This window comes from Oncorhynchus clarkii, chromosome 27, assembly GCF_045791955.1.
Source record: "Oncorhynchus clarkii lewisi isolate Uvic-CL-2024 chromosome 27, UVic_Ocla_1.0, whole genome shotgun sequence".
NCBI classification, from domain to species: domain Eukaryota; kingdom Metazoa; phylum Chordata; class Actinopteri; order Salmoniformes; family Salmonidae; genus Oncorhynchus; species Oncorhynchus clarkii.
Window position 1 is genome coordinate 39,443,073 of NC_092173.1, and position 26,744 is coordinate 39,469,816.

Here is a 26,744-nt window from a genome sequence, read left to right on the forward strand (position 1 = left end):
GGAATAACAGGGAGCGTCTAACTAGTCCTGACCTGGCTGCTGGGAATAACAGACAGACTAGGTCTAACTAGTCCCGAAGAGGCTGCTGGGAATAACAGGGAGTGTCTAACTAGTCCTGACCTGGCTGCTGGGAATAACAGGGAGCGTCTAACTAGTCCTGACGTGGCTGCTGGGAATAACAGGGAGCGTCTAACTAGTCCTGACGTGGCTGCTGAGTGAAGGAATAACAGGGAGCATCTAACTAGTCCTGACCTGGCTGCTGAGTGAAGGAATAACAGGGAGCGTCTAACTAGTCCTGACGTGGCTGCTGGGAATAACAGGGAGCGTCTAACTAGTCCTGACCTGGCTGCTGGGAATAACAGGGAGCGTCTAACTAGTCCTGACCTGGCTGCTGGGAATAACAGGGAGCGTTTAACTAGTCCTGACCTGGCTGCTGGGAATAACAGGGAGCGTCTAACTAGTCCTGACCTGGCTGCTGGGAATAACAGGGAGCGTCTAACTAGTCCTGACGTGGCTTCTGGGAATAACAGGGAGCGTCTAACTAGTCCTGACGTGGCTGCTGGGAATAACAGGGAGCGTCTAACTAGTCCTGACCTGGCTGCTGGGAATAACAGGGAGCGTCTAACTAGTCCTGACCTGGCTGCTGGGAATAACAGGGAGCGTCTAACTAGTCCTGACCTGGCTGCTGGGAATAACAGGGAGCGTCTAACTAGTCCTGACCTGGCTGCTGGGAATAACAGGGAGCGTCTAACTAGTCCTGACCTGGCTGCTGGGAATAACAGGGAGCGTCTAACTAGTCCTGACGTGGCTTCTGGGAATAACAGGGAGCGTCTAACTAGTCCTGACGTGGCTGCTGGGAATAACAGGGAGCGTCTAACTAGTCCTGACGTGGCTGCTGAGTGAAGGAATAACAGGGACCGTCTAACTAGTCCTGACCTGGCTGCTGAGAATAACAGGGAGCGTCTAACTAGTCCTGACCTGGCGGCTGAGTGAAGGAATAACAGGGAGCGTCTAACTAGTCCTGGCGTGGCTGCTGGGAATAACAGGGAGCGCCTAGTCCTGATGTCAGAGTCCAAACCACAGGCTAACATTAGGCCGAGCTCCACCACACACTGTCAGAAGAGAGAGGGACAGAAAAGGAAATAAAGACTGTACTGTGTTCTGTACTGTGTTGTCTGTTCTACTGTGTGTAGACACTATGGAGCTCTTAATGCAAACAAAGCTTGTATGAATTTGAGAAATAAACCAATGGAAAAACAGACCTGACATGTAGACCACTGGGTCATAAAGGCTGTTGACCATAGAGCCTAGGTAATGTAGTGGGGCAGACAGGGCCATATAGCCTAGGTAATGTAGTGGGGCAGACAGCCATATAGCCTAGGTAATGTAGTGGGGCAGACAGCCATATAGCCTAGGTAATGTAGTGAGGCAGACATCCATATAGCCTAGGTAATGTAGTGGGGCAGACAGGGCCATATAGCCTAGGTAATGTAGTGGGGCAGACAGCCATATAGCCTAGGTAATGTAGTGGGGCAGACAGAGCCATATAGCCTAGGTAATGTAGTGGGGCAGACAGCCATATAGCCTAGGTAATGTAGTGGGGCAGACAGAGCCATATAGCCTAGGTAATGTAGTGGGGCAGACAGCCATATAGCCTAGGTAATGTAGTGGGGCAGACAGGGCCATCTAGCCTAGGTAATGTAGTGGGGCAGACAGCCATATAGCCTAGGTAATGTAGTGGGGCAGACAGAGACATATAGCCTAGGTAATGTAGTGGGGCAGACAGCCATATAGCCTAGGTAATGTAGTGGGGCAGACAGCCATATAGCCTAGGTAATGTAGTGGAGCAGACAGCCATATAGCCTAGGTAATGTAGTGGGGCAGACAGCCATATAGCCTAGGTAATGTAGTGGGGCAGACAGCGCCATATAGCCTAGGTAATGTAGTGGGGCAGACAGCCATATAGCCTAGGTAATGTAGTGGGGCAGACAGAGACATATAGCCTAGGTAATGTAGTGGGGCAGACAGGACCATATAGCCTAGGTAATGTAGTGGGGCAGACAGGACCATATAGCCTAGGTAATGTAGTGGGGCAGACAGCCATATAGCCTAGGTAATGTAGTGGGGCAGACAGCCATATAGCCTATGTAATGTAGTGGGGCAGACAGGGCCATATAGCCTAGGTAATGTAGTGAGGCAGACATACATAGTGCCCATTGGGTAATGTAGTAGAATTCTTCCGCTGCTCTGTTTGCTTCAGTCTGAGACTCAAAATGAGCGGTGTTGTACCAAACAAAGTCATCAGTGATTGGATAATCTCTAACCAAATCAGAGTATCCAAGCCAAAAACAATTTTTTATATGCTGCTTTACCCACGTGTGTTCTGGCTCTGGTCCAACCCCTCTGTGTCTGGGACCAATCAGTACGGTCAGAATGTGTTTCCGTTCTAGAAATCATCAGGGAGGTACTCAGGTCCAGATGCATTGCTGAGAAGAAACTAACTAACTAACTCTGTGGGCGTGGCATAGCATTTGGACGGAGCAAGGAGTTTGGGTAGCCAGACATGTTGACCACAGAGCCCAGTTTATTGGGGGGGGGAGAAAGAGAAGAGAGCGAGAGAGGTGTGTATGTGTGAGAAGAGGCCTACTTCAGCAGTACCAGAGGGAGCATTTTGGTCAGCTAGTGCCCTGACTCATACTCTCTTCATCAAGGGAGAAACAGAGGGATGGTCAGGGAGATGCTCTCAGAAAAGGGGAGATATGACTAAAGAGACTCCAGCATCAGAGGTGCTGAGCGATGAGCTGAAATTTCAGATTAGTTTAGGTTTTTAAATATAGAATAAAATAAAAATAAGTCTACATGTAACTGGTGTGAAATGGCTAGCTAGTTAGCAGTGCACACTAGTAGCATTTAAAATCGGTGACGTCACTCGCTCAGAGACCTTGAAGTAGTGGTTTCCCTTGCTCTGGTAACGATTCTTCGTGGGAGACTTGTGTTCAGCGGGTCCCTGGTTAGAGCCCAGGTTGGGGAGAGGGTCAGAAGCAACACTTATAGTATACACACACAATGTAAATCAATGTAAATAAAGGATGATTTATTGGGAGAAGCCGTAAAGGGCAGTCACCAGTCCACCGTCCCTGGGCAGTCACCAGTCCACCGTCATTGGGCAGTCACCAGTCCACCGTCATTGGGCAGTCACCAGTCCACCGTCATTGGGCAGTCACCAGTCCACCGTCATTGGGCAGTCACCAGTCCACCGTCATTGGGCAGTCACCAGTCCACCGTCATTGGGCAGTCACCAGTCCACCGTCATTGGGCAGTCACCAGTCCACCATCATTGGGCAGTCACCAGTCCACCATCATTGGGCAGTCACCAGTCCACCATCATTGGGCAGTCACCAGTCCACCGTCATTGGGCAGTCACCAGTCCACCGTCATTGGGCAGTCACCAGTCCACCGTCATTGGGCAGTCACCAGTCCACCGTCATTGGGCAGTCACCAGTCCACCGTCCCTGGGCAGTCACCAGTCCACCATCATTGGGCAGTCACCAGTCCACCATCATTGGGCAGTCACCAGTCCACCGTCCCTGGGCAGTCACCAGTCCACCGTCCCTGGGCAGTCACCAGTCCACCGTCCCTGGGCAGTCACCAGTCCACCGTCATTGGGCAGTCACCAGTCCACCGTCATTGGGCAGTCACCAGTCCACCATCATTGGGCAGTCACCAGTCCACCGTCCCTGGGCAGTCACCAGTCCACCATCCCTGGGCAGTCACCAGTCCACCATCATTGGGCAGTCACCAGTCCACCATCATTGGGCAGTCACCAGTCCACCATCATTGGGCAGTCACCAGTCCACCATCATTGGGCAGTCACCAGTCCACCATCATTGGGCAGTCACCAGTCCACCATCATTGGGCAGTCACCAGTCCACCATCATTGGGCAGTCACCAGTCCACCATCATTGGGCAGTCACCAGTCCACCATCATTGGGCAGTCACCAGTCCACCATCATTGGGCAGTCACCAGTCCACCATCATTGGGCAGTCACCAGTCCACCATCATTGGGCAGTCACCAGTCCACCATCATTGGGCAGTCACCAGTCCACCATCATTGGGCAGTCACCAGTCCACCATCATTGGGCAGTCACCAGTCCACCATCATTGGGCAGTCACCAGTCCACCATCATTGGGCAGTCACCAGTCCACCATCATTGGGCAGTCACCAGTCCACCATCATTGGGCAGTCACCAGTCCACCATCATTGGGCAGTCACTAGTCCACCATAATTTTTTTGTTTTTAAATCACATACTAAAAACAGAACCAAAGTATTTTATTAAAGTAATAAATGATGGTTAGTCTAATAGCTGATTGTAATGGGCAGTCACTACCATCAATTGTTTTAGGTGTTTTTACAGCATTCCACCCACAATGCATTTAGCCTATTGTAAAAAATCAAAACATTAAAAAAAAAAAAATTTAAAAGTGTTTTTCTTTTTTTAAACGGAACCTGAACAGACATGTCGGTCAGCACCGAGAATCAGATAAACCCATCTATCCATGCTCGACTATAGAGGAGCCGCCAGACATGACAAGAGACCTCAGTCAGGTGACCTGTTACGTTCCCCAGCAAGAAAACCAAATAATGGTCGCTCAAACCGAAGGGGAAACTGAGTCACTGACAACCACCACATCTAAACACTGACAACCACCACATCTAAACACTGACAACAACCACATCTAAACAGGTGGAGTTTTAGGAGGGGTTCTGAAAGACACTAATGTTTGGCATCCACTGAAAGTTGCATAGCCACAACAACTGAGACCTAAAAGACACCCACCATGAGACCCACTAAATTTACCCAAGAAGAGGTAAACAAAATAAAAACCCACACCAAACTTAAAAGACGAGCTATACGTAGTGGCGACCCGTCATTCAGAGTCCCACCTGTTTAGCAAAATGAAATAAAATAATAATCATTGAGTTATTTAAGCTGCATATAAAACAGGTGTTTCAGCCTAGCTCAGTGCTTTCTGTGGTGGTGGGGCAGCCAGTGGAAAATACAGAGCGTAGGGGTTGGTAATGTTCTCTAGTTGGGTATGTGGAACTAATGAACTTCTCCTCTGCGGCAGAGGTAACTCTGGGTCTTCCTTTCCTGTGGCAGGCCTCATGAGAGCCAGTTTCATCATAGCGCTTGATGGTTTTTGTGACGGCACTTGGAAGAAATGTTCTGCATTGACTGACGTTCATGTCTTAAAGTAATGATGGACTGTCGTTTCTCTTTGCTTATTTGAGCTGTTCTTGTCAGAATATGGACTTGGTGTTTTACCAAATAGGGCTGTCTTCTGTATACCACCCCTACCTTGTCACAACACAACTGATTGGCTAAAGAAGGAAGGAAATTCCACAAATTAACAAGGCACACCTGTTAATTGAAAAGCATTCCAGGTGACAACCTCATGAAGCTGGTTGAGAGAATGCCAGAGTGTGCAAAGCTGTCAAGGTAAAGGGTGGCTACTTTGAAGAATCTCAAATATAAAATATATTTTGATTTATTCACTTTTTTTGGTTACTACATGATTCCATATGTGTTTTTTCATAGTTTTGATGCCTTCACTATTATTCTACAATGTAGAAAATAGTACAAATAAAGAAAAACCCTTGAATGAGTAGGTGTGTCCAAAATTGACTGTTACTGTATGTATGTATGGATGTATATAAGTCAGAGGTCACATTCCGACAGACACCTCATGTCAAGCAGTGCCAAGAGTGAATATACTGTAAGAAGTGTTACCTGGACTCCCACAGTCTTGATTGGCAGCAGGAAGGCATTGAGTGAATGTAGACTTGTGATCTGCAGGAGTTTCTCCTCCTCCTCATCTGATATACACGACTTCACTCTCTGCAGCAACGTGTGGGGCTGGAGGGGCAGAGTAAGTTACGATTATTATTATTAGCTAGTCTGACATACTAGAGTAAGTTATCAGCATGTTGGTGTATAAAGAAGGAGTTGGGATCCATTGCAGAGCTCCATGTCCAAAACTCTGTTATTAGCACCGTGTTCCTGTCATAGACTAGTGACGCTCTGCTCTCTGACCTTTTTGACCATGGCAGAGAAGTCTGTGATGATCTTGAGGATGTTGTTGGTCTCAGCAAAGTCCTTACAGATGTAGGGCTCGTCTGCACAGATCACTCTGATGGCCAGGCCAGGACCTACAGGAGAAGATGGGGTTAACAATACAGATCACTGATGGCCAGGACCTACAGGAGAAGATGGGATTAACAATACAGATCACTCTGATGGCCAGGCCAGGACCTACAGGAGAAGATGGGGTTAACAATACAGATCACTCTGATGGCCAGGCCAGGACCTACAGGAGAAGATGGGATTAAGATTAAAGCCATAGACATTCTGCAAAACATTCTGCCATGTTCGTTCTAAATGTTCCATGACTATATACAGTTGAAGTCGGAAGTTTACATACACCTTAGCCAAATACATTTAAACTCAGTTTTTCACAATTCCTGACATTTAATCCTAGTAAAAATTCCCTGTCTTAGGTCAGTTAGGATCACCACTTTATTTTAAGAATGTGAAGTGTCAGAATAATAGTAGTGAGAATGATTTATTTCAGCTTTTATTTCTTTCATCATATTCCCAGTGGGTCAGAAGTTTACATACTAGCATTGCCCTTAAATTGTTTAACTTGGGTCAAACGTTTTGGGTAGCCTTCCACAAGCTTCCCACAATAAGTTGGGGGAATTTTGGCCCATTTCTCCTGACAGTAACGGGAGTCAGGTTTGTAGGCCTCCTTGCTCGCACATGCTTTTTCAGTTCTACCCACACATTTTCTAAAGGATTGAGGTCAGGGCTTTGTAATGGCCACTCCAATACCTTGACTTTGTTGTCCTTAAGCCATTTTGCCACAATTTTGGAAGTATGCTTGGGGTCATTGTCCATTTGGAAGACCCATTTGCGACCAAGCTTTAACTTCCTGACTGATGTCTTGAGATGTTGCTTCAATATATCCATAATTTTCCTACCTCATGATGCTATCTATTTTGTGAAGTGCACCAGTCTCTCCTGCAGCAAAGCACCCCCACAACATGACGCTGCCACCCCCGTGCTTCACAGTTGGGATGGTGTTCCTCGGCTTGCAAGCATCCCCCATTTTCCTCCAAACATAACAATGGTCATTATTGCCAAACAGTTCTATTTTTGTTTCATCAGAGCAGAGGACATTTGTCCAAAAAGTGCGATCTTTGTCCCCATGTGCAGTTGCAAACCGTAGTCGGGCTTTTTTATGGAGGTTCTGGAGCAGCGGCTTCTGCCTTGCTGAGCAGCCTTTCAGGTTATGACGATATAAGACTTGTTTTACTGTGGATATAGATACCTTTGTACCCGTTTCCTCCAACATCTTTACAAGGTCCTTTGCTGTTGTTCTGGGATTGATTTGCGTTCATCTCTAGGAGACAGAATGTGTCTCCTTCCTGAGCGGTGTGACGGCTGCGTGGTCCCATGGTGTTTATACTTGCGTACTATTGTTTGTACAGATGAACGTGGTACCTTCAGGCGTTTGTAAATTGCTCCCAAGGATGAACCAGACTTGTGGAGGTCTACAATTTTTTGGGGGGGCTGATTTCTTCTGATTTTCCCATGATGTCAAGCAAAGAGGCACTGAGTTTGAAGGTAGGCCTTGAAATACATCCACAGGTACACCTCCAATTGACTCACATTATGTCAATTAGCCTATCAGAAGCTCCTAAAGCCATAACATAATTTTCTGGAATTTTCCAAGCTGTTTAAAGGCACAGTCAACTAAGTGTATCTAAACTTCTGACCAACTGGAATTGTGATGCAGTGAATTATAAGTGAAATAATCTGTCTGTAAGCAATTGTTGGAAAAATGACTTGTGTCATGCAAAGTAGATGCCCTAACCGACTTGTCAAAACTATAGTTTGTTAACCAGAACATTGTGGAGTGGTTGAAAAACTTTAATGACTCCAACCTAATTGTATGTAAACTTCTGACTTCAACTGTATATAACATTCTATTGTGTATTGGTCCTAAATGTTCCATAACTATATATAGAACATTCTATTGTGTGTTGGTTCTAAATATTCCATGACTATATATAGAACATTCTATTGTGTGTTGGTTCTAAATGTTACATGACTATATATAGAACATTCTATTGTGTGTTGGTTCTAAATGTTCCATGACATACATATATATATATACACACATATACATATATATATATATATATAAGGTTCTGTCCTGTGTGTACGGTGGGGTACTGACCAGGGAAAGGGTGTCGACAGACAATGTCCTCTGGCAGTCCCAGTTCTCTGCCCAGTGCCCGAACCTCATCCTTATGGAAGTCCTTCAGCGGCTCAATGACTTTTCCCTGGAGGGAGTGAGAGAGGAGACAGCTCAGACCAGAGTTGTGGACTCAAGTCGCATGACTTGGACTCGAGTCACAAATTTCATGATTTGACAGAAAATAATAATAACTTCAGAATTGACTTGGACTTGAGACGGATGACTTGAAATTATCTGGCCAAGATTTGTAATGTTTTGTCATTCATTTTGTGGCACAGAGTCGAAGTGAATAACTCTCCACGCAGCCAGAGACTGTATCGGACTTACAAAATAAACAAAAAAGATTGCCTAATGAAACGCACTCTTCCATCTGATTGGACCAGCAAACTGTCAATCAACACAGGACGGGTGAGTTAGCATAGTGAGGTTTTGGGGGAATTGTATTTTAATAGGCTACATACATTTAATAGGCTACATTTGTATTTATACCTTGGCATATTCGATCTGATCACTAACACAGGCCTACGGCATTACACCAAATTCTTGTTTCAAAATGGTCAAATTTTTGCTTCAGAACCAAAAAGTAGTGCATCTTGACTGTTTACCAGTCATTAGCATTGGTGCGCAAAAAGTAGCCTACCTATGCTAATATTCCCCATATAAAGTACTGTAAAGACCCTGGGTTTATAAGCGCGGATTTCGACTCTGCCGCCCGAGCATGCTTTTGCGGCACAGTCGACAGTGCGTTGGACTTCAGGCTAGAAGGTCGAGGGGTCGAGACCTGCTCCCTGCCTGTTTCATTACAGTACCATTTAGCAATCTGCTACGAACGCATCTTTTCCACAACAATAGGCCAGCTGGTGATTTCGTCATTTTCCTATTTGAGATAGGCCTAGTTTGCGTGGGTTATAATTCTATACCTCAGTGGTGGTACTGTCTGAAGATAGCTGTAACTTTGCACTACCTTTATTTCTTATGAAGATGTAAAAAATAATAAAAAATAAAAAAGTGAATTAATTTATGATATTTGAAATTGACTGCTAACGAATTCCTTTCAGCTCAAACTGCAGGTGGAAACCACTATTTCTGTATCTTGCGGTTTTGAAAATGCATCACCACACTGGGGGGGGGGGGGAGAGAGAGAGGGGGGAGAGAGAGAGGGGGAGGATTGACGTAAATATTGTTTGGTGATAAGAATATGAACCGTTTACTTTGCAAGCTCACCAGCAATGGGGAATCAAGCAACAATTACTAGCATAGGTCTACTGGTATTTTTGTATGTCAAAATTGCTTGAAATTGGCTTATGATGCTTGCATTTGGAATTTGTTGTCTGTAACGTGTGGGCGAATAAGGGAATCTGACAACGTTACTGTCGATGTGCAATGTTTACTAGACCCTCTGCATTTAATACATGATACATCTTGTGTCACACTCAATGCAGTCCCCACACACCCCACTTGTAGTCCATTAGTTCCTGGTGAAACACCCACGCATCTATATTGTCATTAATGAATTATTATATGATCAAAATGTGTTGTAGGTAAAACAATGAAAAAGGCCTGTCTGGTAACCTCAATAAATAAGCAGATTTGTTGTTGTTGAACAAGTCATTGCCTGTATAGATTTGTTGAACAAGTCGTTGCCTGTATAGATTTGTTGAACAAGTCGTTGCCTGTATAGATTTGTTGTTGTTGAACAAGTCGTTGCCTGTATAGATTTGTTAAACAAGTCGTTGCCTGTATAGATTTGTTGAACAAGTCATTGACTGTATAGATTTGTTGTTGTTGAACAAGTCGTTGCCTGTATAGATTTGTTGAACAAGTCGTTGCCTGTATAGATTTGTTGAACAAGTCGTTGCCTGTATAGATTTGTTGAACAAGTCGTTGCCTGTATAGATTTGTTGAACAAGTCGTTGCCTGTATAGATTTGTTGAACAAGTCGTTGCCTGTATAGATTTGTTGAACAAGTCGTTGCCTGTATAGATTTGTTGAACAAGTCGTTGCCTGTATAGATTTGTTGAACAAGTCGTTGCCTGTATAGATTTGTTGAACAAGTCGTTGCCTGTATAGATTTGTTGAACAAGTCATTGCCTGTATAGATGTTGTTGAACAAGTCATTGCCTGTATAGATTTGTTGAACAAGTCGTTGCCTGTATAGATTTGTTGAACAAGTCGTTGCCTGTATAGATTTGTTGAACAAGTCGTTGCCTGTATAGATTTGTTGAACAAGTCGTTGCCTGTATAGATTTGTTGAACAAGTCGTTGCCTGTATAGATTTGTTGAACAAGTCGTTGCCTGTATAGATTTGTTGAACAAGCCGTTGCCTGTATAGATTTGTTGAACAAGTCGTTGCCTGTATAGATTTGTTGAACAAGTCATTGCCTGTATAGATTTGTTGAACAAGTCATTGCCTGTATAGATTTGTTGAACAAGTCGTTGCCTGTATAGATTTGTTGAACAAGCCTGTATAGATTTGTTGAACAAGTCGTTGCCTGTATAGATTTGTTGAACAAGTCGTTGCCTGTATAGATTTGTTGAACAAGTCATTGCCTGTATAGATTTGTTGAACAAGTCGTTGCCTGTATAGATTTGTTGAACAAGTCGTTGCCTGTATAGATTTGTTGAACAAGTCGTTGCCTGTATAGATTTGTTGAACAAGTCATTGACTGTATAGATTTGTTGAACAAGCCTGTATAGATTTGTTGAACAAGTCGTTGCCTGTATAGATTTGTTGAACAAGTCATTGACTGTATAGATTTGTTGAACAAGCCTGTATAGATTTGTTGAACAAGTCGTTGCCTGTATAGATTTGTTGAACAAGTCATTGCCTGTATAGATTTGTTGAACAAGCCTGTATAGATTTGTTGAACAAGTCGTTGCCTGTATAGATTTGTTGAACAAGTCATTGACTGTATAGATTTGTTGAACAAGCCTGTATAGATTTGTTGAACAAGTCATTGCCTGTATAGATTTGTTGAACAAGTCGTTGCCTGTATAGATTTGTTGAACAAGTCATTGCCTGTATAGATTTGTTGAACAAGTCATTGCCTGTATAGATTTGTTGAACAAGTCGTTGCCTGTATAGATTTGTTGAACAAGTCATTGCCTGTATAGATTTGTTGAACAAGTCATTGCCTGTATAGATTTGTTGAACAAGTCATTGCCTGTATAGATTTGTTGAACAAGTCGTTGCCTGTATAGATTTGTTGAACAAGTCGTTGCCTGTATAGATTTGTTGAACAAGTCATTGCCTGTATAGATTTGTTGAACAAGTCGTTGCCTGTATAGATTTGTTGAACAAGTCATTGCCTGTATAGATTTGTTGAACAAGTCATTGCCTGTATAGATTTGTTGAACAAGTCATTGCCTGTATAGATTTGTTGAACAAGTCATTGCCTGTATAGATTTGTTGAACAAGACATTGCCTGTATAGATTTGTTGAACAAGTCATTGCCTGTATAGATTTGTTGAACAAGTCGTTGCCTGTATAGATTTGTTGAACAAGTCGTTGCCTGTATAGATTTGTTGAACAAGCCGTTGCCTGTATAGATTTTTGTTGTTGAACAAGTCTGTATAGATTTTTTTTTACATGACTTGACCTGTTAAACTTGGGACTCGACTTGAGACTTGGACCTTGTGACTTGAATAATAGTGATTTGGTACCACCTCCGGCTCAGACAGCTCTGATACATGCTTTCAAGGTTGTGCTTGAAGTTTGTTTCAGTGTGTGTGTACCTCGTCTCTCAGCTTGCGGATGAGTTCTGTGTCGTTGTGGTGTGTTTTGATGACCTCTGCCTTGCCGCTGGCGAGGTGAGAAGCACTCTCTATGAGGTCTGGCCTCAGGGTGCCCTGGGCTAGGAACACCTCCTCCGGCTTCAGGTTCATCTCCCCTATCACCTCATTGGCCACCTACAGACGCCAATCACACACACAGGAAGTCAATTCAATAGTCTTTTTTTTTTTTGACGGACAGACAGAAAGAGACTCGCAGACAGACTCTCAGAAAGACAGACAGACAACAGACTAGGACTAAGATAAAGTTCAGGACAGGTTATGATTCCATGTGGAAACTTTTCAAAAATGAACAGATTGATGGGACCAGCTCCGTTGCTAACTAGCATAGCTGGTCCATTGTTCCAAATAGTTATAGGATATTAGAATTCTCTCGTCTTAACCCTTGTCATCTTTAACCTAGATGACAAACAGGCATGACACACTCATAGACAGTACCTTGACGAAGGTGTCTCCAATGATCTTCCTCTTCTCCTCAGGGTTGGTCGTCATGTTGAGGGTCTTGCTGATGCGTTTCCGTGGCGTCCGGTCCTCGTCGGATATGGGCAGGGTCGTTGTGCCATTATAGAAGGTGTGTGCCGCGTTCACCACTGGAGAGAGAGAGAATAATAGTTTAGTTAGTGATATTTCTTTCATATACACAGCCGGGCATATGTATGCTACATTTGAGTCCATTCTGGACAGGTGTAGCACACCAGCATAGCTTTACCTATCACTTTTAAGGTTGACCCCCAGCTTGGCTTGATCTCACCTTTTGAGGATGATGCCCAGCTTGGCTTGACCTCTCACCTTTTGAGGATGATACCCAACTTGGCTTGACCTCTCACCTTTGAGGTTGATGCCCAGTTTGGTGAGGGCCTCCTCAACGCTCTGGCTCTCCCTCTTCCTCATAAAGCCATTGTCGATGTGCACCGCGATGACCTGCTCCTGGTTCAGAGCTTTGTTCAGCAGTGCCGTACACACCGTGGAGTCCACCCCTCCACTCAGCAGAACCTGGGAACAACATTGGACCAGACATGTCAATCAACACAACGCCAGGATTAGAAAAACATTCTTTCATCTCCATCCCCCCTCCACCTCCCTTTTTTTCTCTCTCTCTGGAGGGACAACCTACTTTCTGGGAGCAGAGGAAGTCGATCACATTGTTTCAGCAGAGTGTTTAATAGCTCAGATTAACTTACTGTGCCCTCCCAATGTCTCTATGTTCTATACTATGGGGCCCATGTTGTACACCCACATTCTGCATCTAACCATACTATAGATTCCTCACCAGTACTTTGGACTTTCCAACTTTCTCCTGAATCTCTGTGATGCAGGACTGCTGGCGGTTCTGGACAGTGAAGTTGGAGGTGCAGCCGGCGATCTCAAACAGGAAGTTACGTAATATCTCTGTTCCCCGCTCCGTCAGGTCCACTTCCGGGTGAAACTGGGTCCCATACAGCTTCTTCTGCTCGTTGGCAATACCTGTCAGAGAACAACAATGGGGGTAGTGGTGAGGTGTGGGTGATCAAAGACGAGGCGAATGAAGAGAGGGAAGAAGAGGATGGGGAGGGAAGAAGAGGATGGGGAGGGAAGAAGAGGATGGAATGTCAACGGTCTTCATGATCATATTGTGTAATTGACTGATGGCAGTAGACTAAATTAGTCTAAAATATAATTTCTTCCAGGCCCAGGACCCTTTCCCAAAATGCTTACCCGCAATGATGCTCCCTGACTGGGCCACCACCTTGAAGTCATCGGCCACCTTGTCCACACTGTCCCCATGAGTCAACAGCACCAGCTCCTCCTTCTTAAGGCCCCTGACAACATCAAGTCACACACAGGGTCAAAGGTCAGACAGGAAGTACATTCACACACACACAGGCATAATGAAACCTAAAATAACTCCACCCATATCTGGAACCAGAGGGAACAAAGCAGCAGCCACATTGTGCTCGTGTCGAACTGTGTGTGTCTGAATAACGACTCGCTCGCCGGCCGCTATTCTCTGGACTGTGCGATCGGTGGTGGCAATTTTCCTTTTTCTTCACCATAGTAAGAGGAAAATTCTTTGAGGGGGGAACGGGTACAGCTGTGACACGGCTATCTCGTTTTACGACCAAGTCAGCTATATCCAAACAGCGACTAATCGTTAGCAAGCTAGCCACCATGCTAGCTCGCTTTTGTGGTTTTACTTCGACAAGAAAAGTGTTTTACTGGCAACACCAAGCTATCTTTTCTAATGTTTTTTTTCGGAAATGGTAACCGGCCATCACACCAAGTGCCACCGTCGAGATAACCCACTAATCGCGAGCTGACTAGCCTACTACACTAGTTTTTTCTGACAGCTAAAAACATAGCATCCCAGCTATGGCGAGAAAACCATCTCCCACTCCAAATGAGGAGAAGATGCCGGCACAAATCTGCTCCTGTGGAAACACAATAGCGGCCAAGGACAACCACTCGTTCTGCTCCGCTTGCCTTGGGCTGCAACATGCCAGGGAAGCGTTAGCCTCCCCCAGCTGTTGTCCACTTCACTGTGAAAAGTCTCCGTTGCAAGCTGGCACGCCAAGCTAGCCTGAGTCAACAGGACCCTAACTGGGTGCTTGTGTCCACAATGGCTCATCAGAGCCGATGGATATCCCCACTGGGAATCCTGGAGCGGCGGCTAGCACAAGCTGGGGCAACCAGCTAAACGCCATTACCCCGCTGTTGGAGGACTCCAGCAACGACCTTGCGGCTTCCTTGCCATGCTTCCTGATTGGAGGTGAAAACTTCTCCATGAGGTTCTCCTTTGAAATCGTTGGATGGAGACGAAGACTCCTTCATCCCATCCCGCCAGGCCACCAAGCATCCTGCCAGGGAATCCGAAACCGGAGACGCAGGACGGGGTCCATCCCTACCAGCTCTCTGTGTGGACCTGCAGGATGTGTGCAAACACGCTGTAGACAAACTGGTGATTCCCTGGCCCAATGCAGTAGCAGAGACCACCACGTCCCGCTACCAAGGTAAGAGACTACCCAAAGCCAAACGGGCGGCAAGGCAATTACTACCAGTCTTCCCAGAATGCCTGGAGGTTACCCGTACCTACAGTACACCTTTCTCCTCCAAGAACCCTGTCCAATGTGGGTTCGGTGTTGGACTGTGCTGACATGGAAGGGATTGGGCTTGCCCACATGCCTCCCATCGAACCCCTGGTGGCTTCCCATCTACACCCCAACCAGAAGTCCTCCATGACCTCGACTGGCCACACCTTACCATGTACGAGCGCTTCCAGCCCTCCGTAACAGAGAAGGTCTACAGGTTGGTCGCCACAGCAGTGATGGCTCTCAGCACCGCCTCAGCATACCAAGCTGAGTTACAACAGTGCCGGGTCTGTGGGACGAGATCTGCATTGCCACAGACCTCAACCTGGGTTTGCTTAAAGCCGCAGGAAGAGTGATGGGGCTCATGATATCCCAGGAGAGGGTGCGATGGCTCAATCTATCCACAGTGTCTGACAGCTAAAAGCTGAAGATCCTGGATGCTCCAGTAGACCCAAAAGGCCGTTGAGATGATACAGAAACCCTTGGACCTAGACTTGGAGCGTTGGTACCCACTCGACTACAGCCTTGCCGATGTTAATGGGGACCTGGTCGGCCCGCCTTTTCCTATAGTCCACAATCAGCTCCTTTGTCTTGCTCACATTGAGGGAGAGGTTGTTGTCCTGGCACCACACTGCTAGGTCTCTTAGGCAGGTTACCTTCGCTTTTTTGGGAACGGGGACTATGGTGGTCTGCTTGAAACATGTAGGTATTACAGACTCGGTCAGGGAGAGGTTGAAAATGGATGTTGACCTGTTTAAAAGGTATTGCTCACATAACACTATCCGTAGCCTATCACACAGTCGTCCGGAACAGCTGGTGCTCTCATGCATGCTTCGGTGTTTCTTGCCTTGAAGAGAGCATAAAAAGCATTTAGCTAGTCTGGTAGGCTCGCGTCACTGGGCTGCTCGCTGGCTGGGTCTTCCTTTGTAATCTGTAATAGCTTGCAAGCCCTGCTACATCCAACGAGCGTCAGAGCTGGTGAAGTAGGATTCAATCTTAGTCCTGAATTGACGCTTTGCCTATTTAATGGTTGGTCTGAGGGCATAGCAGGATTTCTTATAAGCGTCTGGATTAGTGTCCCACTCCTTGAAAGCGGCAGCTCTAGCCTTTAGCTTGGTGCGGATGTTGCATGTAATCCATGGCTTCTGGTTGGGATATGTATGCACAGTCACCGTGGAGACAACTTCATCGATGCACTTATTGATAAAGCTGGTGACTGAGGTGGTATACTCAATGCCATTGGATGAATCCTGGAACATATTCCAGTCTGTGCTAGCAAAACAGTCCTGTATGTAGCGTAGCATCAGTGTCATCTGACTACTTCCGTATTGAGCGAGTCACTGGTACATCATGCTTTAGTTTTTGTTTGTAATTAGGAGTATAGAATTATGGTCAGATTTGCCAAATTGAGGGAGAGCTTTGTATGCATCTCTGTGTGTGGAATAAAGGTGGTCAAGAGTTTTGTTTTTTTCCCTCTGGATGCACATGTGACATGCTGGTAGAATAAACTGATTTAAGTTTGCCTGCATTAACTTTTTATGGCTGCAGGGGCAGTATTGAGTAGTTTGGATGAAAAGGTGCCCATTGTAAACGGCCAGCTCCTCAGTCTCAGTTGCTAATATATGCATATTATTATTATTAAAACACTCTAAAGTTTCCAAAACTGTCAAAATATTGTCTGTGAGTATAACAGAACTGATATTGCAGGCGAAACCCTGAGGAAAAACAAAACAGGAAGTGGCTTCTATTTTGAAAACTCCATGTTCCATAGCCTCCCTTTGCTGGATTTAAAAGGATATGAACCAGATTCCTTTTCCTATCGCTTCCTCAAGGTGTCAACAGTCTTCAGACATAGTTTCAGGCTTTTATTTTGAAAAATGAGCAAGAACGATAACATCGCGTCAAGTGGTCACATGAGTTTTGCTCGCGCAACAGAATTTGGACAGCTATTGTTTTTCCCTCTCATACTGTGAAAGTCATTTGCGGTTGATATATTATTGATTATATATTTTAAAAACAACCTGAGGATTGATTATAAAAAAACGTTTGACATGTTTCTGTGGACATTATGGAAACTATTTGGAATTTGTCTGCGTTGTCGTGACCACTCTTTCCTGTGGATTTCTGAACATAACGCGACAAACAAACTGAGGTATTTTGGATTTTTTTAAATCTTTATGGAACAAAAGGAACTTTTGTTGTGTAATTGGGAGTCTCGTGAGTGACATCCGAAGATCAAAGATAAACGATTAATTTGATTGCTTTTCTGATTTTCGTGACCAAGCTTCCTGATGCTAAGTGTACCTAATGTTTTGTCGTGCGATCAATAAACTTACACAAACGCTTGGATTGCTTTCGCTGTAAAGCATAATTTCAAAATCTGACACGACAGGTGGAGTAACAAAAGGCTAAGCTGTGTTTTCCTATATTGCACTTGTGATTTCATGAATATAAATATTTGTAGTAATATTTATTGAATGTAGCGCTATGCTATTCAGCGGTTGTTGATGACACTTATCCCGATAGGGGGATTGCAGCCATAACAAGTTAAAGTCCACGGCCACTAGGAGCGCCATCTTATACACATAAACAGCCTGGAACTCCTTGGGGTGTCCCTAGCATTAAAGTCTTCTCTCCCATTTCTGGAGGGTCGTCATGTTCCTAGTCATAACAGACAATACCACTGTTGTGGCTTACATAAACAGACAAGGGGGACTGCGATCCCTTCACTTACACACACTGATACACTGACTGAATATGTGGAGCAGTTTGCATCTCCAGTCACGGAGACCTACTCATGTACCGGGAGTAGTGAATCTGGGGGCAGATTTACTCTCCATATGAGGAGTGGAAGCTCCACCCAGAGGTAGCCAATCAGGTTTGGATGCACTACGGCACCCCAGCAGTGGAGCTTTATGCATCGATGGAGAATAAACACTGTTCCTGAGGGATCGAGACGCACCGATAGGATTGGACGCATTAGCGCACGAGTGGCCACACATCCTCCTGTATGAATTCCCCCGACTGGCCCCGATTTCCCTCACCCTAGCCAGGGTAGGTCTCTCATACTAATAGCGCTGCATTGGCCAGAGAAACACTGGCTAGCAGAGATCAGTCAACTACTATGCGGTCAACAGTTGCCCCTCCCTCTGTGTCGGGACCTACTGTGCCAGGCGTGCGGGGAGATGTTCCATCCTCACCCGGAACGGTTCGCCCTCTGGGCTTGGCCCCGTGTACAGCTCAACTTGAACACCGCCAGGTTTCTCCCAAAATGTAATTTAGACTATTGAGAGTGCTGGAGCCTTATCCACCAGCTCCCTTTATGATTGTAAACAGCACGTGTTTGAGGAATGGTGCAACAAGTCACAGACGGTGTCATTCCAGTGCTTTGTCTCTATAATCATGTCATTTCTACAGGAATTATTATTAGACAAAGGCTTTTTCTACTATTAAAGTATCAGGCAGATATTTTGGCTTGTCATGTGGGTTTTGGGAGCACGACACTTTTACGAAGGGTGCATGTCGTTTGTGTCCAGTGTCCAAACAGCTTGCCCCTTCGTGGGACAGTCGTTTTGGATGCTCTATGCCAACAGCCTTTTGAGCCGCTGGATCTGAAGATGCTTTTAATTAAAGACAGCTCTATTACTAGCACTGTCCCTCTGCCAAGCGTGTAAGTGACATTCACACACTCTCAGTGCACTCGTAATTTGCAGCTGGCACCCAGTAACGATAGTATCATTGTGGCCTAACCCCTTGCCTTTATCCCTAAGGTTATTAATCCAACTTTGATGCGTCTTCCCCTCGAGCTTATAGCTTTTTTTTTTTGCCCCCACCGTTTTCCTCTACGGGTGCATATGTTGTGCCCAGCACTCTACGTATCGTCAGGATAAGCTTGTCCGGCAATACGGGAGTCAGATTATCCCACAAGGGAAATACCGAAACTGATACTCGAAAGAGAACGTTAGGTTACGACCGTAACCCCGGTTCTCTGATAGCACGAGTGAGGTATTTCACCAGACCACCAACCTTGCACGAGCAACGAAGAGGCGTGGCTTATTTTTTGAATGACTCAAGAGACGCTGCGTCAGAGCTTTTTAATAGGGTAGGAGGGATGCCCCCCCCCGACATCCAGCCTATCACAGCTGGCGTAGTGTAATCAAGGTGTTTGACTAATACACTGGGGGCGTATCTCATAAGCGAAATACCCGAAACGAATACCTGAAAGAGAACTGAAGTATGTGACGGTTGGAATGTTGATCCAGTTCACATCAAACACATGGCTCTGGAACAAACCAATCAAAAAACACCTGTTTTTGCTCCTCTAACCATTAACCTATTTTCTCAGAGTGGTTATGGTGAAACCACTCTTTCTATCTGCCTACACCGAAGAATCTTTAGTTCTTCCAACCCACCTGAAGAGAGAACAGGTGTTGTCCAGTCCGATGTTGAACACTCCATCCTCTCTCACACTCTTCCTGTGTACTGTCCCTCCAAAAACCTTATTCATCATCTGTGGAGAGGACAATTGATCATTAGCCTCTTATATCTGCATTTTGTACTGATTGAAAGACCTCCTTTCATTTGTATGTTATGTGTACATAAGAACGTGATTCTTAGTGGGTTTTATCCAATTGATCGGTCTTATGCTGAGGTTTTCTGGGGGGATGTTTCTTGCGTGTGTATTTCTCAGGGCCCTCCTACCTGCATTCCATAGCAGATACCCAGGACAGGCTTTCCAATTGTGAATATGGCAGGGTCAAACCAGGGGGCATCCTCAGCATACACAGAATTAGGACCACCAGAGATGATGATCGCCCTGGAGACAAGGGGAAAAGGGGGAGGAAAATAAAAAATAAAAAAGGTAGAAGGAAGGAGGATATATATTCAAAGGCAAAAGACAAACAATCAATGTCGTCATACACAACCACAGAGTAGTCATTTCATACTAATAGTATAGACATGGACAGAGTATACAGCCGTTTGAAAACCCCCACCGCTCTCTAGTGTGCCCATAGTTTAGACATTCTCTATTGTCTGTTCATACTGAAGCATTCCAAAAAGGTGTGTGTGTGTGCATCTATTCTGTAGGGGTGGAGAGACGATTTCGCAAACTGTAATAGAAAAATAGTGTCCCCTAAAAAAGCCCTCCCTGCAGAGATGGGGACCTCTCCTAAGCAGTAGAATGCAGTGTAAACACACACACTCCCTCCAAGGTCAGATAATACAGTAACATTTCATATATTTACAAAGACCTGCTTAGTCTAGCCACTGGTTTGTTTTCCTTTTGTATAGGGCTCCAGGCTCGCTCACAGGCTGTCCTGACAACTATGTTCCTCCACAGACGATGGACAGATAAAGAAGAGATCTTGGGAATTATCAGTGTCATTGTTCTGACAGGTTCTCTGTCTCACACCTACAGTAGATATGCATGTTCTTGTTTATTTCAAAATGTTTGGTCCAGGTTCATTGACTTGTAAATGCCACCCAGGTGCAAGTGTGATGTCAGTCAGTCTCACCTGAAGCCTTGTTCTCTGATGGCGAAGGCTGGCGTCTCTAGTGGGAGGATCTCTGAGCGGACAAACAGCTCTCTGACCCGCCTGTCAATCACCTTGCCGTACTGAGCCCCGGCATCCAGGATGACCACTGCCCCCTCACATGAACCATTCTGAGGCTCAACGCTGCTGATGTCCAGCTGGGGGAGAAAGAACACACATCCACTGTCCTGACCACGTACGAACACTCAATCAGGATAACCACATAGGCCTACGTGTGGAATAGCCTTCAACCATGTTATTTTTAAATGAAGATACAATAGTCTATATTCCAAACACAATGGTTGAACCAACGAGTGTTCAAAACGCGTTGCAAAACATTAAATTAATTCAAAGACAGACAAAACCCATTTGCGATGATGAATGGCCCCACTTCGCTAACCTCACTGTGAGGAACGGGATTCATTAAGGCCAGAACACAATTTGAGACATGTGAGTCTCAGTACTGAGAAGAGGACACGCAGAATCACGAGTCACACAGAAGCTAGGGGCCTGAGCATGGTCCAGTGGGGACCAGCTTTAGTAGACTGTTCAGTCAAGTAGGGGCTTTAACCTGCCTTTTGAGATTTCTAGTGACCAGATAGATGCGTTACTCTAGGATATATATATCATAACAAGTTGTTTTGCAGTTAAATCTATACGCCCGCCCCTTATGCATGACTTATGTAGACAGCCATTGATTCATTGATATGGCAGTCAAGTGTTATCAAGAGATAGTGATTTTAAGACCGTCACTATGGTTACAAGCTTAATATTCCTATCAAAACTACATTTCTCATTCAATACATTGGGGCATTAGATATGGGGAGAAAAAAAAATCAAATGCACTGCTCTAGTAGTAAATTGTGAAGTTGAGTAGCGTGTCCCCACGTGGTTTCTGACAGTCCGCACTTCCGTCAATGAAAAACAACAGGCATTCGCTCGTGTATCAAGTACTGCAAGTGACACCATTAAAGCCCTAAAACTGCGAACCACACATTGCATATAAAAACGCGTCGATATTGGATGTGGAGTTGTTATACTGGGCCAGCTTTCCTGGAGAAAAGTAAAATGGAGTATTTATGGATATAAAAAACAATACGATGGTTGGCCTATGCTGCAACTGGCACAACTGTGTGGTGGGTGGACAGACTGGAGACCGGGCGCTAGCTGGCTAGTCATAGTTAGCTAGCCACCAACCCGATTGTTTCTGTTAAATAACCAAAAAACAATATGCATGCTCGTAACACAATCTCGCACTGTTGCTACGAAGTTGAAATATATAAAGTCCACGATAATCTGTAACTACACTGCTAGCTATTATGCTAGTGAGCTAACAATATCGGGCTATTGCTAACGTTAGTTGGCTAACTACAGTAGTCGATATCCAGCTGTGCGGCTGCAGCTAGCTAAGCTACATTTACACGCGGTTTCTGCTAGCAATGTCTACACCATGAAAGATGCAATAGTGGCATAAAAGTTAAATTCACTATCTGCCAGAGGTTTATAAAAGCCTCAAAAACATACATTTAAAAGACGAGGCAACAGGCATGAAGACAGGCATCTCCGACGGGGGTGCACGCACGCCGCAAGTTGGCTGGAAACACGGCATAGGCCGTAGCTAACAGGGGACTCCCAGCGCCCATGTCCCGCAGCCGACAACCACCGACAGACAGCCGATACACATTGAACGAGAAACGGGATATGTTGCTTCCTTCGCGGCACATAGGCCGTTGTTGGACTGACCTTGGTATCTCCGTTGCACAGAGCCATGGATGAGTGTAGCAGAATGAACTCTCCTCCTCGGTCTTCCAGATAGCACGCAACAGAGAGAGAGAGAGAGACTAGTGGTTGCTCGCTGAGTTGTTGCGCCGACCGCTGACGAAAATGTGTGCTAACTAGCGCTTCCGTAGCTACAATACTCACTGGCTGGATGGCTTTCTATGACCGTGCACTGTCCGACCACTTCGCTCAAAGACTGTCGCTGTCCCCTCCCCTCTTGAAGAGTAGGGAGTACTAGTGACTGTCTGCGTGGGAATAAGGGCTTCTAGGGAGGAGTTACTCCTGGATAATTCAGTGGAAAAGTTATATTATGGAAAAGCTGCTGCAGTTTACAAGGGGAATAATTCGCCCTATGTCTAATTATCTATATCACGTGAATAATGTAAATAGTATGTAATTGCTAGCGGACTAAACACCATTCCATTGGGAAAGACGTATCTGGGGATAATTTTGGATCCCTCTGTGGGTGAAGTGTAACAGGAGCTATGAGGGGAAATCCAGACAACGGTATGTCTGGATCATGGGTTCAGCTTCGACTAGAGGAACAGAGTGTTTGTACATTCACTGTGTGTTAACATGGTACACTGCACGTAATAGACACATACAGTGCCTTGCGAAAGTATTCGGACCCCTTGAACTTTGCGACCTTTTGCCACATTTCAGGCTTCAAACATAAAGATATAAAACTGTATTTTTTTGTGAAGAATCAACAACAAGTGGGACACAATCATGAAGTGGAACGACATTTATTGGATATTTCAAACTTTTTTAACAAATCAAAAACTGAAAAATTGGGCGTGCAAAATTATTCAGCCCCTTTACTTTCAGTGCAGCAAACTCTCTCCAGAAGTTCAGTGAGGATCTCTGAATGATCCAATGTTGACCTAAATGACTAATGATGATAAATACAATCCACCTGTGTGTAATCAAGTCTCCGTATAAATGCACCTGCACTGTGATTGTCTCAGAGGTCCGTTAAAAGCGCAGAGAGCATCATGAAGAACAAGGAACACACCAGGCAGGTCCGAGATACTGTTGTGAAGAAGTTTAAAGACGGATTTGCATACAAAAAGATTTCCCAAGCTTTAAACATCCCAAGGAGCACTGTGCAAGCAATAATATTGAAATGGAAGGAGTATCAGACCACTGCAAATCTACCAAGACCTGGCCGTCCCTCTAAACTTTCAGCTCATACAAGGAGAAGACTGATCAGAGATGCAGCCAAGAGGCCCATGATCCCTCTGGATGAACTGCAGAGATCTACAGCTGAGGTGGGAGACTCTGTCCATAAGACAACAATCAGTCGTATATTGCACAAATCTGGCCTTTATGGAAGAGTGGCAAGAAGAAAGCCATTTCTTAAAGATATCCATAAAAAGTGTTGTTTAAAGTTTGCCACAAGCCACCTAGGAGACACACCAAACATGTGGAAGAAGGTGCTCTGGTCAGATGAAACCAAAATTGAACTTTTTGGCAACAATGCAAAACGTTATGTTTGGCGTAAAAGCAACACAGCTGAACAAACCATCCCCACTGTCAAACATGGTGGAGACAGCATCATGGTTTGGGCCTGCTTTTCTTCAGCAGGGACAGGGAAGATGGTTAAAATTGATGGGAAGATGGATGGAGCCAAATACAGGACCATTCTGGAAGAAAACCTGATGGAGTCTGCAAAAGACCTGAGACTGGGACGGAGATTTGTCTTCCAACAAGACAATGATCCAAAACATAAAGCAAAATCTACAATGGAATGGTTCAAAAATAAACATATCCAGGTGTTAGAATGGCCAAGTCAAAGTCCAGACCTGAATCCAATCGAGAATCTGTGGAAAGAACTGAAAACTGCTGTTCACAAATGCTCTCCATCCAACCTCACTGAGCTCGAGCTGTTTTGCAAGGAGGAATGGTAAAAAAATGTCAGTCTCTCAATGTGCAAAACTGATTAGGACATACCCCAAGCGACTTACAGCTGTAATCGCAGCAAAAGGTGGCGCTACAAAGTATTAACTTAAGGGGGCTGAATAATTTTGCACGCCCAATTTTTCAGTTTTTGATTTGTTAAAAAAGTTTGAAATATCCAATAAATGTCGTTCCACTTCATGATTGTGTCCCACTTGTTGTTGATTCTTCACAAAAAAATACAGTTTTATATCTTTATGTTTGAAGCCTGAAATGTGGCAAAAGGTCGCAAAGTTCAAGGGGGCCGAATACTTTCGCAAGGCACTGTATGAAGAGGAGTCTTCTGACGTTCTGAAAGGGACTGTTAAGTTCTCTGCTGTTGGAGTAGATGGAAAATGGACCTGTGACCTTTACTGACTTTATTGTCCCCATGGGGAAATGTTGTTGCAGTGCCAGGTATACCTTTAAAGTGGTGTTTAAATTCAAAACAACCCCGATAATACAACTTTCATAATGGTTACATACCAATAAAAAGAGACTAGCCTGCTGGCCTTACTGGGTCGATAGGAACATCAGCCCGAGCTATTTAGGCGGGATATCACACCTGGCACAAATGATTGTCTAGTTGTGTTTTTCCTGCTATGGCTGCCCCATACCTGTGCCCAGAGGGGAGTAGTTCAACGTCTGGGTACTGGGGGTGGGGGCTTGGTCTAAAATGATTTTGTGAGCCTTGTGACCTTAAAGATCTTATCCAGGCCTGTCTGTTTGACTACAAGTACCTTGCTTGCTGTGGTGATAATCCCTCTCAGCATATTTCTCTGGCTGACAGTGGCATTGCCAAACCAACATATAATACGAAAAGTTAAAATACTCTCAATGAAAGATTTGTAAAACAGAGTCAGTATAGTACAATTAACATTAACAGATCCCAGCTTGTTGAGAAAGTACAGTCTCTGTTGACTCTTTTTGTAGATCAGGTCTGTACATTTACTCTACTGAAGTTTATTGTCCAAGAGGACACCCAGGTATTTGTATTCCTCTACAATCTCTATGTGCTGACCTCTGATAGATGTTGCAGAGGTAGGTGTTGTACACTTGCTGAAGTCAATGCACATCTCTTTAGTCTTGTTGGTATTGAGGACCGAGTGTGATTCATCACACCACTCTACAAAGTCATTTAGGACCGGGCCATGATGTTCCTCATCATCATGCAACAGCCTGATGAGGGCAGTGTCTTCTGCAAAGTTAAGGTGTTTGTCAGGATGGGAACTAGTACAACTATTAGTGTGCAGGAGTGGGGACTAAAACACATCCCCGAGGAGAGCCTGTGTTGGTGGAGCGTATGTCCCACACGTGGGGACCCACCTTGATCCGCTGTCACAAAACCAGCCCTCCATCTAAGGAGAAGTCCCGAATGAGTCTCTGTACCAGAATGTAAGGCTGGATTGTGTTGAAGGCAGAAGAAAAAGTCAACAAACAAAACCCTGACATTGACAAAACCCTGAACCTTTGTTCAAGCTCTGTGTTGTGTACGCTCAGTTAAGTTACACCTGAGGAGGGCAGAGGAGAGGAATCTCACAGCAACGAGACAGAGTGCCACTACTGGAACAAAAGGATGCAACTGTTGTGCTGCAGGGTCCTGTTTCACCCTTTCAGTTTCGTACGGAACATGCTGGTTTGTTCATGTGGGATTATTAGCATTATTTTAATGATTAATCAAATTTGTAAAATAATAAAGAAAGCCGCTGGATATATCATTTGACTCGTGGTTGGATGGTTGCAGTTATCAGGGAGGTTTCTCTAACAGCATCTCTCCCATGTAACAAATGCTGAGAGAGTGAAATGAGGGGAGAAATGATCCATTCTAAATGGCAAATTGTCAGAAAAATCCTGTAGAAATGAGTAGCACTAGATCAGGCCAAGACGGGGGAAATTATAAGATACATAAAATGGTTATTATTATATAGTTACTGTATATAGCCTCACTACTGTATATAGCCTCTCTACTGTATATAGCCTCTCTACTGTATATAGCCTCACTACTGTATGAAGCCTCACTACTGTATATAACCTCTCTACTGTATATAGCCTCACTACTGTATATAACCTCTCTACTGTATATAGCCTCACTACTGTATATAGCCTCACTACTGTATATAGCCTCACTAATGTATATAGCCTCTCTACTGTATATAGCCTCACTACTGTATATAGCCTCTCCACTGTATATAGCCTCACTACTGTATATAGCCTCTCTACTGTATATAGTCTCTCTACTGTATATAGCCTCACTACTGTATATAGCCTCTCTACTGTATATAGCCTCTCTACTGTATATAACCTCACTA

General features: G+C 44.8%; 1 protein-coding gene across 2 annotated transcripts in view; it reads right to left on the reverse strand.

Annotated features, from left to right (window-relative positions):
- Window positions 1-22,937, reverse strand: part of LOC139385818 (GMP synthase [glutamine-hydrolyzing]) — a 30,311-nt gene extending 7,374 nt beyond the window's left edge. The window contains exons 1-12 of one of the 2 annotated variants that reach the window (XM_071131065.1): window positions 22,462-22,937; window positions 20,701-20,876; window positions 19,886-20,000; window positions 19,597-19,694; window positions 13,815-13,918; window positions 13,390-13,583; window positions 12,947-13,112; window positions 12,558-12,709; window positions 12,063-12,236; window positions 8,307-8,412; window positions 6,098-6,213; window positions 5,795-5,920 (exon numbers count right to left, since the gene is read on the reverse strand). In XM_071131065.1, the coding sequence (XP_070987166.1) occupies window positions 5,795-5,920; window positions 6,098-6,213; window positions 8,307-8,412; window positions 12,063-12,236; window positions 12,558-12,709; window positions 12,947-13,112; window positions 13,390-13,583; window positions 13,815-13,918; window positions 19,597-19,694; window positions 19,886-20,000; window positions 20,701-20,876; window positions 22,462-22,488 (1,554 nt within the window). In that variant the 5' untranslated portion in view covers window positions 22,489-22,937. The remainder of the gene's footprint in view (window positions 1-5,794; window positions 5,921-6,097; window positions 6,214-8,306; window positions 8,413-12,062; window positions 12,237-12,557; window positions 12,710-12,946; window positions 13,113-13,389; window positions 13,584-13,814; window positions 13,919-19,596; window positions 19,695-19,885; window positions 20,001-20,700; window positions 20,877-22,461) is intronic. The other variant, XM_071131066.1, reaches the window with a different exon arrangement.
- Between the last annotated feature and the right edge of the window lie 3,807 nt (window positions 22,938-26,744).